Source organism: Terrapene carolina, unplaced genomic scaffold (assembly GCF_002925995.2).
Source record: "Terrapene carolina triunguis isolate 2854851 unplaced genomic scaffold, T_m_triunguis-2.0 Scaffold130, whole genome shotgun sequence".
Lineage (NCBI taxonomy): Eukaryota > Metazoa > Chordata > Testudines > Emydidae > Terrapene > Terrapene triunguis.
In genome coordinates, this window is record NW_020664481.1 from 29727877 (window position 1) to 29743189 (window position 15313).

The 15313-nt window shown below is 44.9% G+C and overlaps 1 protein-coding gene across 2 annotated transcripts in view; it reads right to left on the reverse strand.

Annotated features, from left to right (window-relative positions):
* Positions 1–252: 252 nt before the first annotated feature.
* Positions 253–15313, reverse strand: part of CYLD (CYLD lysine 63 deubiquitinase) — a 46775-nt gene continuing 31714 nt past the window's right edge. For both annotated transcript variants that reach the window (XM_024214633.3, XM_024214631.3), the window contains exons 13-17: positions 10969–11101; positions 10184–10292; positions 3611–3729; positions 2215–2431; positions 253–797 (exon numbers count right to left, since the gene is read on the reverse strand). In XM_024214633.3, coding sequence (XP_024070401.1) covers positions 613–797; positions 2215–2431; positions 3611–3729; positions 10184–10292; positions 10969–11101 — 763 coding nt within the window. In that variant the 3' untranslated portion in view covers positions 253–612. The remainder of the gene's footprint in view (positions 798–2214; positions 2432–3610; positions 3730–10183; positions 10293–10968; positions 11102–15313) is intronic.

The following is a 15313-nucleotide window of genomic DNA, read 5'->3' on the forward strand; positions in this document are numbered from 1 at the left end:
GTTGTGTAGACCTGGAATTCTACAGAAGTAGACATGCATGATATCAGTTGACTGCTAAGGGTTAACAAGACCACAGAAGTAAATTGTAATGATCAGTTTAAAATCAACCAGTCTTATTAAAACCAAAATTATTCCTTCCTGAAGGCAACTGTTGCTACAGACCAAAAAAAAGAAAAAAAGAAAAAAAAGAAAAAGAAAGAAGTCATCCTTGGTCCACAGAAATACACTGAGCAAGTAAACACACACTGTGTACATTTTCAATGGACTAAGGAGGATTTTCCTGTTACAATTCAGCTTTTCTCATTTCAAAAATCAACATATTATCAATGCACTTAACTTAAAGCTTTAGTTTTTAGCAACTTCATTTAGACTTTGTTTATAAAACAAACACACACGCACACTTCCTAGAGTGCAAAATGCTTATTAAATATTTCAACAACAGAACTCTACATGTAGTTTTTAAAACATTCATCTTTTTGCTCTAGCAGTCAGCTTTCCCCCATAACAGCATCCATTGCCGGCAACGGTTGCATCAAAACTGACTAAGGTGTATAGTGAATGCAACAGTAGAAATCTGCGTACAGTTTTTTTCTCCTCTCCAGAGTATAATGTTCATTTGTACAAGCTCATGGTTGGGCTCTGATACATGCACATGTAAGCATCACAAAGTAGTCTTCGTGCACATCCTTGAATTTTTCTGGAGTCCAGTGAATGTAGTTCTTCTAGAGACATTTTTAGGTACTCTCCAACTTCTGGGCATGGTGTAACTTGTGGAATGTTAAAGCCATTCTGGCCTCCTTTTGTGGGGGAAGTAAGGAGAGCAACAGGATTAGGCTACCATCTTAAACATCCCTACTTCCTCTTTAATGTGTACATCTTTGAAACACATCTTGGAATCATAGAATATCAGGGTTGGAAGGGACCTCAGGAGGTCATCTAGTCCAACCCCCTGCTCAAAGCAGGACCAATCCCCAGACAGATTTTTACCCCAGATCCCTAAATGGCTCCCTCAAAGGATTGAACTCACAACCCTGGGTTTAGCAGGCCAATGCTCAAACCAGTGAGCTATCCCACCCCCCCAAATGGAAACATCTCAAATCCAAAGCTGTCACTGTGGGTTACTACATGGTGAACTTCTGTAGTAAGTAAGTATTAACACCCCCAATGATTGCAACTGCCACAATAGGCTTTTGTAACCCCACGGGAACCATTTGTAAGCTTATGGGAACCTCATGAACAAATATAAATTATTTTGATTTTAACTGTTTAAATGAAACATGATTAGTGAATTAATTCCCATAGCTAGCATGAGGACTTGACGATGGGTCAGTCAAATAGCATTGCTGTACCACACAAAGCCATTATCACCCCAGTCTTAACTACTTGCCTAACTAATGGGGTGCTATCAGGTGTGCTGAAGCATTCAATAGGGAAGTACAGTTATACTCAGAAAAATTACATCTTAATCAACAGATCTGCAGTGTGCACCAGTCAGATTTGTGTATTTTACTGGACTTTTACTTCTGCAACTTTTTATTCCTGCTAGCACTGCAGAACCAATACAGCTATAGGAGAGAGAGCTGGAGTCTACTGTGGCTTGCATATCATCATCGGAGCTGCTTATAAACATTCTGCAGTTGGCATTGTATTAACTATCATAATGTGCAAACCACAAAAAAAATACAACTGTTCCCCTTAGTCGAACGCCTGTGGTATCTATTACTATCTGCTTTTCTAAGGCACTAGCCACAAGTACTGAATGTCTGTACTGTACTGTACTGTACTGTACTACAAGTACTGAAGTACTGTCCACCTCAATTCACCAGTGTTAATTCAGAGAATGTCAATTAAACAAAATCTTATCATAGGATAATGGTCTCCCACTGCTACCAAACCAGAGGGCACTGATTTTGCAATATAGAGATTTTATTTCTATTATGCCAAAGACAGCTACCGTTTGAATTGCTTAAGCCTGAGATTTTGGAGATGTGAGAATGACAGTTGCACACTGTATAGTTATTAAATAGCTACAGTCCAGTGGACTTAAACTAAACAAAAACAGATTTGTGTGTCTTGGCATTTAAAAATAAAATTACTTTTCAAGCCTCATGACATGACATGTTCTGGTACTGGAAAACTTTTATAGTCACAGTATTTAAGAGCTAACATTGTTTAATGTGACAGTCTAACAGAAAAAATTAAGTAAAAATATACCATCCCGATCTGCCATGCTGTCAAAGAAGAGCCAGGCGGAGTCATCCTTCCCATATTTAACAAAAGCTACATAATGGCTTGTTTCTATGCAGAGAACAGCAAATAACTCCATCTTCTGGCAAGGGATACATCCATGTCTCCAATCCCAATCTGGTAGATCTTTAGGAAGTGACACTGGATTGAATTTATGACTCTGTCTCTTGGGATGTAGGTGAACCTAGAGTTAGATCAATATTTCAGAAAGAGGGAAAAAAAAAACCACCAACACACCTGGGGGGCAGACCCGCGAAAACAACGCAGAAATTGGGCTTGTTTTTAGCTTAATTGATTTATGAGTTGCTTGTTAGTTAGTTTCTGGCTTGTAGCTTCTTGCTTGTTTGGCTTGTAGCTTGTTTTTTTTTTTTTTTTTGATCGTCTCCCGGCAAGCAGGGGCTGGGGGGAGGGAGGGAGGTGAGAGAGTCAGGGGTGCACAGAGGACCCACCACAGTCCCAGACTGCACACCGCGGGGATCTAGTCACATAGAGAGTGTTGGGGTTCTTAGGGATTGGCTTGTTTTGGCCTTTTGAAATGGGATTAGCTTGATTTTGGGCTTATTGTGAGTGTCAGGGTGCTTATTTACCATGTGAAAGTCAGCAACTGTGTGTGTGTGGGGGGGGGGGGCACTCTTTTTAAAAGGGCAGACTGACAGCACTAGAGAATGAAGTCTTACTTAACCAAAGAACAGGTCTGACATGGACAATAGCAGTGCAAGTTCCCCTATACCAAATGTAGCTCCAACCTGCCACGGAGAAGCCCACTCTAGAGATCAGAGGAGTTCAGTCTCCAAACCTATTCAAGTCTTTGTGCCCCCCCCCCCCCCCCCAGACTTACAAAAATAATCATCACTATTGATACCTTTATTGGAAATGGACACCTGCCCACTGGGAACCAGCTCAACACCATCATAATTTAACATGTCAAACAGTAACCAGACAGTACTCAGTCACTACTACCCAGAACTGAATTTGAACCAGCAACACAGAAAATGAGAAGTATTACTTTTCTGCTTTTACTATTGGGTGCTCTCCTGTTGACCAAAGTTAAAGGATTCCAAGCCCTTGTAAACTGGAATTACTGCATTCTCCTCATTGGTTCACAACGTTGGACTATGTAGTTGCCAAAGGCTACTAAAAATGCTGCTCAATAGATGTAGTCATCAAGGGTGTGTTAATGAATTAAATCAAGAGTCTTATCTTGTTAATGAGGACTGCACCCTTCATGTTGTGCCCAATTGCCAATATCCCTGCTTCCACGTGTCAGTCTGTGCCTTCTGATACTATTATACTACACCAAGTTGCGAGTACATACTGGTTAAAGGACCATAGAATTTAAAAAAAAAAAAAAAATTACACTTACTTGTGTGTTGCAGGTTTTACAAAACTGCTTGATTTTTCCAGCAGAAATGTCAGTATCTTCATAACATTCTCTGCATTCATACATTGCAAGTCCTCCACATATGCGGCACTGCCTAGGAGCTACATTATGGTAAAAAAATAAAAATGCTTTGTCTCAGATTTTTGTACAAAAGATCTATTTTGATCCAAAAATATAACCTACATTAAGCCAGTTAACATCATTGCCGCCAATTAAAAAAGACAAAAATAAAGCCCATCATTATTTTCTGTGGGCTTAACTTTTGCTATTTTACTAGTCTACAGTGGGGGGGTGGGAGGGAAAGAGAATGAGAGAGAGAGAGAGAGAGAGAGAGAGAGACACACACAAACACACACACACTTAAGTACTAAGCCTTAACCTCAGAAATACAGCTGATGTAGAAAGTGTTTCAGTACTGGTTTACTGGATGTAACAGCACACATGCTTTTTTTTTTTTTTTTTTTATAAAGCATACTCCACAAGTTATTCCTGCTCTCTTTTAAAAACTTATTTTCTTAATCTAGTGAGTGTTGCACTCATTAAAATAGCTTAGCATTTAATCAGAACCTAAGTAAAGAACCACAAACAAACCCTTAACTCAACTAATTGAAAAGCCACGGTGGGTCATCTAAAGCCACATTCCAGAAGATTAGAAGTTAATAAAAAGTAGCTATTGTTAGATATTTGAAGTAATTTCAACCAATTTTAAACTAGAGATTTACCTACAGGTATTGTATTGAAACAGAGAAGTAGGTATTATATATGTTTTTGTTCAAGAGGTGACTAGCAGTCCCAGAAATTAAGGTCATCCCAGCCTTTCCAATATAAACACTACATCACAAATTACAGCTAAAAATACTAAAATTCCCAGTTTTTTTCCTTTCTTCTTTTCAATTACATAAAAAATGTAGAGTATTTTTACTTCTAATAAAAAATTGAACTGATTTTTGGTCCAGTTTGGTGAACAGACACCAGCAAGGCAAGCTACAGAAAGAGAAGACTGAGGGCTAGTCTACGCTAGAAGCACTACTACATCAGTGCAGTTCACTGATGCAGCTGTGCTGCTGTAGTGCGTCTGGTGAAGACGCTCCATGCTGATGGGAGAGAGCTCTCCAATTGGCATAATTACTCCACCTCCATGAGAGGTGGAAGAGCACCTGCTGCCGACATAGCACCGGTGTGGACAGTGCTTAGGTCACTGTTAACTGGCGTTGCTTGGCGGGGGGGGACGGGGTCTTTTTCATACCCCTGAGCGATGTAAGTTAAATAGACTTGAGCGATAGCGCAGACCTACCCTAGGTGTTTTAGGCACTACTCTGGTGGATCTGGAGCACCGGCAGGTGAAACTTGACTGTCATTCCCTGTTCAAAGTCTTTCACTTAGCTGATCTCAGAGCTATTACTTGCCTCTAGATGACCACTATTCACCCACAATTCTGATACGCATCATACTTGTGCTGTAACACCTCTTACAGCTGCTAACATGTAATTATTCCTTAGAACTAGAAAAACAAATTCTAATGAAACACTATTCACACATGTCCTGACAATGACTAGAATTAAGATTTAATTCTATCCCCGAAGTATTTAAAAAAAGAGAGAGAGGGTAAAGGAGTATATCCAGACACAAATCTACATTCTACAACGTCTTCAAGACAGAGCTTTGAATTATTGTGAAGAGGAGCGATTACTCACCTTGTGCAGTAACTCTTTGAGATGTGTCCCCCATGGGTGTTCCACTTCAGGTACGCCGGCATCCTGCACCTTTGAGCTAACATTTTGGTAGTAATGCCCCTTTTCCCGTGCTCGTGACCCACACATCCTTGTGCCCCACACCAAGGCTATATGGAGCTGCGCAGGCAAACTGCCCTCAGTTCCTTCTCCACTGGAAAGTCCCACTATGGCAGGGGTGGACAAACTTTTTGGCCTGAGGGCCACATCTGGATATGGAAATTGTACGGCGGGCCATGAATGTTCACAACATTGGGGGTTGGAGTGCGGGAGGGGTGAGAGCTCCAGCTGGGGGTGCAGGCTCTGGGGTGGGGCCAGAGATGATGGGTTCGGGGTGCAGGAGGTGGAGCAGAGGGGTTCAGAGTATGGGAGAGGGCTCCAGGCAAAGGCAGGTGGTTGGAGTGTGGGAGGGGGTATGGGCCCTCGGATGGAGGTGCGGGTTCCAGGGTGGGGCCAGAAATCAGGGTTTCAGGGTGCGGGAAGGGGCTCTGGGCTGGGGCATTTGGAGTGCAGAAGGGGGCTCTGGGGTGGGGTTGGGAATGAGGGGTTTGGGGTGCAGGAGGGTGGCTCCAGGCTGGGACCGAGAGATTCGGAGGATGGGAGGGGGAATCAGGGCTGGGGAAGGGGGTTGGGACGCAGGAGGAGGTCAGGAGTGCAGGGTCCAGGCGGCGCTTACCTCAAGCAGCTCCCGGAAGCAGCAGTATGCCACCCCTCCGTCTCCTTATGTGGAGGTGCAGCGGATGACCAGGCTGCAATGTGTGCTGCCCAGTCTGCAGGCACCGCCCCCTGCACCTCCCATTGGCTGTGGTTCCCAGCCAATGGGAGCTGCAGAGCCAGCGCTTGGGGCGGGGACAGTATGCAGAGCTCCTGGCTGCGCCTACGAGTAGGAGCTGGGGGGAGGGGGGGGAAGAGGCATGCTGCTGCTTCCAGGAGCCGCGCAGAGCGGGGCAAGCCCCCAGCCCTGCTCCCCGGCAGGAGCTTGAAGGCCAGATTAAAAGGTCTAATGGGCCAGACACAGCCCGTAGTTTGCCCACCCCTGCACTATACTAAATCTCTTCTTAACAGGACATACATTTCTAAAGGACTCAAGAACCATTCTGCAACCCTTGAACTGTGGAAAAGTGCATCTGTTGAGTCTGCAAAGAATGTGCGACCATCAAAGGGAAAGTCTTCAACGTCATCTGGACCTCTCTCTTGGGAAGCCCAACAGCTGTAGCCAACATGCTCTTCCATAACCAATGCAGTGGATATAAACCATGCTGATGTATCAGTACTATCAAAAGGAGACCTGGAGTGATGTCTTTGCCAGCAGTTGACCCTCATGAACAATTTAAGACCGTTGTACAAGATGTTCCCCTGGCAAGTGCTCAATAAACTAATTAAATCTGTTATAATCCAAATAGTCGTATTTGACCAAGAGTGCCTGATGGTTTGCTATTCTGAAATTTCACTAAAGAATAAAATTTGTGACAAAAGATCTAGTTTCTTGTAGTTCTTACTGTACAGGGTGTACTTTGAGCTATGCTGTCTGCCTTGTTCATTAACAGTCTCCACTACTAGGGAATTCAGAGCTGGGTGAGAAAATAGAAACTCTGATTCCTTTGCAGGGACCTAATATTTTATGTGCCCTCTTACAGGTAGGTGGTGTGGAAGCTAGGATTTGCCAAACAGCGTTAGTGGGCTCCATAACAGTTTCATTGACCAGAATGGCAATCCTTATAGATGTCAAAGTATTCAAAATATCTAGGAGTTTACGATGGAGCTCCTGCATCTCTAAGCGAATCCGAAGTGTGTCTGTGATTCGTTTCAGCAATTCTTGGAACTGCCTGAAGTCATATGCCATAGGAGGTGGTGGAAACATCACGGCTGCATCAGGTAATGAGGCAGAAATTTTAGTGAGAGGAGTCACCTTCTTATCTGCCCTAGCTTCCTGCTCTTCCTGACATAGGTGGTTTTGGAAAATGGGCCTTTTTCTGCCCCTTCCTGTGGTGTGACAATCTCATTGTAAATTGTTGACAATAGAATGCACACAAGTCCCAGAAAGGTGACTGAGGGGGGCAAAATGGCATAGGTGGAGGCATACATCTGTGTTCCAGTCATGTGGGTGTCACTTGAGGTCTATCCTCCTGTATTATGTCAGTGTAGGAGAGATAGCAATATGTCCCACAATAAACAGGGGAACCCTGCACGGATATTTGGGAATCTGAAGAATCCTCTTCCATATACTTCAACGGTGGGGTGGGGGTGGGGGGGGAGAAGAGGGAATAGTTGTTGAGCTTGTTCAAGTATAGGAAGGTATGAAACTGTAGATAACAGAGGAGTCAGTGACCAAGTCTTGATGCTGACACCCCCCCAACTTGTTAACAGAGGAGACTCGGGCTCCAAAGATATTAGCAAGTCCTTAGGATAACATTGATATCACAAGAATTTAGGTATCAAAGAAGGGATCGAGCAAAAACTTCTGGAAGATGGCTTCAGTACCAATGCAGCTGGTACCAAACATTTGGCATAGGAGTGAGTTGACTTCAATTTCATTGGTACCATAGGTGGACAACGATATTTGGTACTGTTGACTTTCATGTTACCAGTAGCCAGGGACAGCCTTAGAACTTTAACCAGTGTCTCTGCCATTCTGGGTATGCGTACCCGAACCCAGTATTGAGTCTGCCTGAGAAGACTGACACCTCTTCACCTTTTCAGTACCGGCATCACTCACAGCCTTCATGGGACTTGAGGTCTCTGTCAATTTCTGTGTCAGTGACTAAGGGCAAGTCTATCCTACAGCACGGATCGACGCTCTGAGATCGATCCACCGGCAGTCGATTTAGCAGATCTAGTAAAGATCTGCCAAATTGACTGCAGATCGCTCTCCAGACAATCCCTGTACTCTACCCCCAACGAGAAGAGTAAGGCAAGTCGACGGGAGATTTTCTCCCGTCGACCCCCGGCAGCATAGACCCGGCAGTAACCTGACCTAAGGTACGTCGACTCCAGCCACATTATTCAGGTAGCTGGAGTTGCGTAGCATAGGTCAACTTATTGCGGTAGTGTAGACATAGCCTGAGATTTTCTTGGAGATTTACTCCTACCTCCTTTTGCAACAGGCAGATGTTGAGGCTACCTCTATAGAGGACTTTGCTACCCTAGTTGTGCTTGGTACCAAGGTAGTCTACCTCTCTACCGGTCTCCTGTGACCAATATCTTGATGTGCACAGGGCACTAGTGGTACTGGAAGGCCTATGTACAGGGGACTCCTCAGCCCCTTGATCTGAAGCTGGTCATAAAGCTCTATCCATCATCAGAAGTTTGAACTTGATTTCCCTATTTTTTTGGAATCTGCCCTTGAAGGATCTGTTTCTCCCAAACAGCAGAGGCTCTGGGAATGTCACCCACAGAAGGGAAATCGCCTCACAGAGGAGGCACCTTTTGAATCCTGGAGAGTCTGGCACTCTTAACTGCCATCTATATAGTAATACATTTTTTTAAAAATTATTTTTACAAAGAGAAAAAAGGGAACTGTTCCAACAGCTATGCACATTATAAGGTAACTAACTATATGCTAACTAAAGAATACTATAGCAAACAGGCACTCAGTAGAATCTCTGACCAAACGTGGTTGAGAAGAAACTGAGGATATTTCACCCACGCAGCTCCCTATAACTCCAGAGCAGGGCACGATAATTCATAGGGGACATGAGTGGGCCAAATGGGCACTGCTACCAAAAATCTCCACTCAAAAGGCACAGACACACCTGAAGTGGAACACCCACAGGGTCCGACTATACCAAAAGTCGGACAGGAAACACCTGATATGGATTTAATCAGGCCACAACTTTCTCATCAGATGTCTGGGAGTACCCGGCAGATAAAAGCATACAGTGCAGGTAACTATGTTCATTCAATAACTACTCCGGGGGCTTCTGCAAGGCCTCCCCCCACTTTTCCTAGCCAGATCCCCCAGCCAACCCACTGCTGGGTCCTTACCATCCAACCCCTCCTTCGTAAGGTGGGCTATAAAAGGGGGTGGGGGTTGGCTCCCTGCCAAGCCATTCATAGGAGCCCCAAACCCATCCCTCTGTTCTGTTCCATTAACTAACACTTCCTTTTTAAGTCCTTTTACTAGGCCATTTATTCAGTCACTGTACACCTTCCCTATGAACTACCTGCACTGGACATCTGAGCCACACTTACATAATAAGTTGCAACATATAGCTTAACTCCTTTCAGTCCACACCATAACAAAGCCCTCCTTGAAACTGCTGTGGGGAAAGCGAACCCCTTCTCCCCTCCCCTAAACCCCCCCCCCCCGGCCAATTTGGTGCTGAGGGAACCCCCTCCCCGCCCCCAAGCCCCCTAAAGGAGTGGCTAGCGTGTTACCCACAGCAGGTCCTGACCAAACTTGATATTTTGCCACCTCAAGGGGAGGGAGGGTGGGTGCGGCCTTGCCTCCTCTGCAGAAAAAGAGCTTGCTCTCTTTCACCCCTCTCCACCCTTCTGGTCCCAGGGGATGAGTCATCACACAACATTGATCCACGCCTTCTTTTGCAGCAGCTTCTGACCTCTCGTCCCGCACCCTACCCATAAAGCACTGTTCCCTTTCCCTCAGCAAGCCAGACAATAGTTCCCCCACTTAAAGGTGGGGTGTGGTCACACCGCTTAAAGAAAAAAAAAGTTTACTGGTTATGATAGTTTCCCTGAGTATGAAATGATCAAAAGTTCATTCCAAGCTCAGTCTATTTTGCAGACTTCTACATTTTTAATATAGTCTTGCATATGGCTACCAGGCTACTTACTTTTACTATACCTAGCAACAGTTTATACTTACTGTCTTCAAGTAAGTCTGTTATATTTAATTCCAGAGATGGAAATATTTTGTTGAACATTTTGAAGTCTTTTCCAAATCGAGGCATCTGAATAATCAGACATGAGGGTGCCTACCAAAAATCCCAAAATAGAAAGCAATTTAGATCTTCAAAATATACACGTGTTTTATAATTTTCACCTAATATTATATTGGTTTATAGTTGCTAAATCATATTAATGTTTTTAAAGCTAATAGGCCACATGCCTATATATCATTAACCAAAATAACAAATGAAACAAAAATAATTTAATGTTTACAAATATATCTCTGTAATCTCATAAAAATTCTAAAAACGTAAGAAGAAAGGACTCTAACCTAATTCTTCATGTGCAGTAGGTACCAGCCATGTTTAAATGGTATATTAAAACATATACTAATTCCCCTCCCCTGAACAGCCAGTCTCTGCACAATTTTAACACATGCAGAGATCACAAATCTTATTCCTCTGTAAAATTAAATTATTAACAAAAGAAAATTAACTTTAAATATACCAAAACATTAGCCTTATTTCCAATCACTTTGGTCAAATGACAGAGACATACTAAACCATCTCAAAGAGATTTTAGAAAAGGTAATATCAAGCATTTTTTCAACCACTACTAGTAGACCACTCTTCTCATAAATACTGAATGTTCACCCAGTGATTGAGATACCAAAAATATACATTTCTCCTTTTTTATAAACAGAATATTTTCCACTGTGTAAAAGGTCAAATCTGTATAAACAAACTAACAACTGTCACCAACCTCTGCAAACTTCAGGCTGCTGTTGATAAAAGACCATTCCAGTAACTGCTGAATTGTCGGGACTCCAACTTTCTCATTTTTCTCCATAAAAATTTGGTAGAAGTAACAGTCTTGTACCTTTTGACCTGCTGATCTAAAAATACATATAAAATAGATCTTCAAAATAAATGGAATTTTTTAACAATGGTTAACATACTTACAGTAGCCAGTAGGCTAAAGGAAACACAAATAACTATAAAAAAAGCTACAGTAAACACAAAGTAAAAAATTATCTAAGATTAAGCAAGGAATATGGAAGTTGTTCTGACTGCCCCTTGGCAGAGAGTCAGAAGGAACTGCGTGGAGGTTGGGGTTACATGGTCTTTTATGCCCTTGAAAGAGGTAGTGCGTGAGGCATGCAAGACTCACAAATGACCCCTAATAGATACTGCTGGAAAAAACATTCTGAACTCCTACACATACAGTGCATGTGGACCATGAGTGGGATCCACATGTACAAATACTCGAAGAAAACCATTACATATCATTCCCTTTACGTTTAAGTGTACACCTCTACCTCGATATAACGCTGTCCTCGGGAGCCAAAAAAAAAAAATCTTACTGCGTTATAGGTGAAACTGCGTTATTTCAAACTTGGTTTGATCCGCCAGAGTGCGCAGTCCCGCCCTCCCGGAGCGCTGCTTTACCACGTTATATCCGAATTCGTGTTATATTGGGTTGCGTTATATCGGGGTAGAGGTGTATTTTCATTTTTATAACAACTTTTTAATACTAGGCACTTTTCAGGTTGCCACAAATAAAAGCTTAAAGGGACACGGTCAAGTAGTGGATAAGCACAGGTAGAATTGAGGAAAAGGGTGTTTTATAAAAAAAACATTTAAAGGAATAGAAATATTTTGATTAATGTTTTAAAAAATGCAGCCCTATGCATTGTTGGAAACACCAACAGAAACACTTTCAAATGCATGAGTATCAGAAAACGAGACTCACCAAGGCAATTTTCACTCTGAAAGCTGAGTGAAGGTGCAAGTAGTAAGATAGCAGAAAGACTAAAAATTACATCGTAAGTCATATCATACCCTTCTGCAGTAAGTCTGCAAAAAGACCTTAGTAAATTAAATGTTCATGCTGGAAAGACTGACTAATGCTCCCATCAGGGAAAAGGGGTATGTGAGAGTCCATCATTGGCCTCTAACCCCACAGATCACAGGGAAAGGACATTATAGAGAAGCTACTTCAGCGCATTGCTGGACTTTCTGCCTAGCCAGCATGGATTCCTGAGGACACACTGTCATTAAACTTCTTTGTCTGTGCAATAACTGCCACCTTAGAGCACAGATCAATGCTGTAATAAGCAGCATTAACTTCTGCCTGGATATAAGGGAGGATTCTCAGAGCATAAAACTCAAAGTTGCAGCTATCCAGCCTTGCCCTACCCATTATACAAACTGCCTCAGTGTCCCATCTTTATGGAACAGGGAGAAAAGGCCTCTGTGAGGTGCTGCAGAAAAGATAGGTAAGAGGCAGGCATAAAGCAGAGGAGCTCTTCCTCACTTTCATTTAATTCTCCAGCCCACCCATCTGCTTGTGTGGGGGGAAATACTGAGCTCCAGATTATTAAAATGCAATACATGCTAAAGTCTGTCACCAAGAACTCTGATAAAGAGTATCTTCTTTGAAAGTATGACGTTTGTCTCTTCACTGTCCCTTTGAGGCTATGTCTACACTACAGAATTAGGTCGGATTTATAGAAGCCGGTTTTATAGAAACCGGTTGTATGCAGCCGATTGTGTGTGTCCCCACCTAAAATGCTCTAAGTGCATGAAGTCGGCGGACCGCGTCCACAGTACCGAGGCTAGCGTCGACTTCCGGCGCATTGCACTATGGTACCTATCCCACAGTTCCCGGAGCCTCCGGCGCCCATTGGAATTATGGGTTGAGATCGCAATGCCCGGATGATGCAAAGCAGTGCCGCGAGGGGTTCTGGGTACATTGCGTCAGGCCCCTCCCCCGCCGTCACAGCAACGGCAGACAATAGATTCGCGCCTTTTTACCTGGGTTACCTGTGCAGACAACATACCACGCCAAGCATTGAGCCCGCTCAGCTCAGCTCACCGTCACCATATCTCTTCCGGGTGCCGGCAAACGTGGGACTGCATTGCTAAAAAGCAGCAGCAGCTTACTGCCTTTTGGCGGTAGACGGTGCAGCATGACTGGTAGCCTTCATTGGCGATCTGGGTGCAGGCAGCCGTGGGGCTGGCAGCCGTAGGGCTGCATTGCACCAGCCCCTTGCCTTTTGGTAGAAGATGGTATATTACGACTGGTAACCGTCGTCATCGTACTGCAGTGGCTGTCGATCATGGGCACCCGGGCAGACAATGATGGTTATCAGTCGTAGTATGCTATTTTCTGCCAAGTGCCCAATATTGTCTGCTAAGCACCCAGAAGAGGCCGAGGGCTATCTGGGTGCTGGCAGACATGGGGCTGGCAGCCGTGGGGCTGCATTGCACCAGCCCCCTTGCCTTGATGATGATGGTTATCAGACGTATTATGCGCAGGATGGGGCAACATTGCTACACAGCAGCAACCCCTTGCCTTTTGGGCAGTAGATAGTATATTACGACTGGTATCCATCGTTGTCATACTGGGTATCAGATCGTGCAATAGACCTGAAGGCTAACTGCCAAGCGCCCAGTATTTGTTGCCAAGCACCCAGAAAATGCCAAGGGCTATCAGTCATGCTGCACCGTCGTCTTAAGATGTAAAAAATAGATTTATTCTGTATTCATTTGCTTCCCCCCCCTTCCTCCTGCTAAACCCAGGCTTTTGAGTTCAATCTTTGGGGGGGGGCATTCTGTGTGACAGTTGTTTGTGTTTCTCACTGATGCAAAGCCACCTTTCTTGATTTTAATTCCCTGTACCTGTATGCCATGTCGTCACTCGCCCCTCCCTCCCTCCCTCCCTCTCTCCCTCCCTCCCTTCTTCCCCTGGTCCGTCAGATACTACTTTCGCGCCTTTTTTCAGACCAGACGCCATAGCCAGCACTGGGATCATGGAGCCCGCTCAGATCACCGCGGCAATTATGAGCACTATGAACACCACGCGCATTGTCCTGGAAAACATGCAGAGCCTCCTGGACATGCCAAAGCCAAACCAGGACCAGCTGAGGAGGAGGCGATTGCAGCGCGGCGACGATAGTGATGAGGAAATTGACATGGACCTCTCACAAGGCACAAGCCCCAGCAATGTGGAAATCTTGGTGTTACTGGGGCAGGTTCATGCCGTGGACCGCCGATTCTGGGCCCGGGAAACAAGCACAGAGTGGTGGGACCGCATCGTGTTGCAGGTCTGGGACGATGCCCAGTGGCTGCGAAACTTTCGCATGCGTAAGGGCACTTTCATGGAACTTTGTGACTTGCTTTCCCCTGCCCTGAAGCGCCAGAATACCAGGATGAGAGCAGCCCTCACAGTGGAGAAGCGAGTGGCGATAGCCCTGTGGAAGCTTGCAACGCCAGACAGCTACCGGTCAGTCGGGAATCAATTTGGAGTGGGCAAATCTACTGTGGGGGCTGCTGTGATCCAAGTTGCCAGGGCAATGAGAGACCTGGTGATATCAAGGGTAGTGACTCTGGGAAACGTGCAGACCATAGTGGATGGCTTTGCTGCAATGGGATTCCCAAACTGTGGTGGGGCCATAGACGGAACCCATATCCCTATCTTGGCACCGGCGCACCAAGCCACCGACTACATAAACCGCAAGGGGTACTTTTCAATGCTGCTGCAAGCCCTGGTGGATCACAAGGGACGTTTCACCGACATCAACGTGGGCTGGCCGGGAAGGGTACATGATGCTCGCGTCTTCAGGCAGTCTCTTCTGTTTCGAAAGCTGGAGGAAGGGACTTTCTTCCCAGACCAGAAAATAACCGTTGGGGATGTTGAAATGCCTATCGTGATCCTTGGGGACCCAGCCTACCCCTTAATGCCATGGCTCATGAAGCCATACACAGGCAGCCTGGACAGCAGTCAGGACCTGTTCAACTACAGGCTGAGCAAGTGCCGAATGGTGGTGGAATGTGCATTTGGCCGTTTAAAAGCGCGCTGGCGCAGCTTACTGACTCGCTCAGACCTTAACGAAAAGAATCTCCCCATTGTTATTGCTACTTGCTGTGCGCTCCACAATATATGTGAAAGTAAGGGGGAGACATTTATGGCGGGGTGGGAGGTTGAGGCAAATCGCCTGGCCGCTGATTACGCGCAGCCAGACACCAGGGCGGTTAGAGGAGCACAGCAGGGCGCGGTGCGCATCAGAGAAGCGTTGAAAACCAGTTTTGTGACTGGCCAGGCT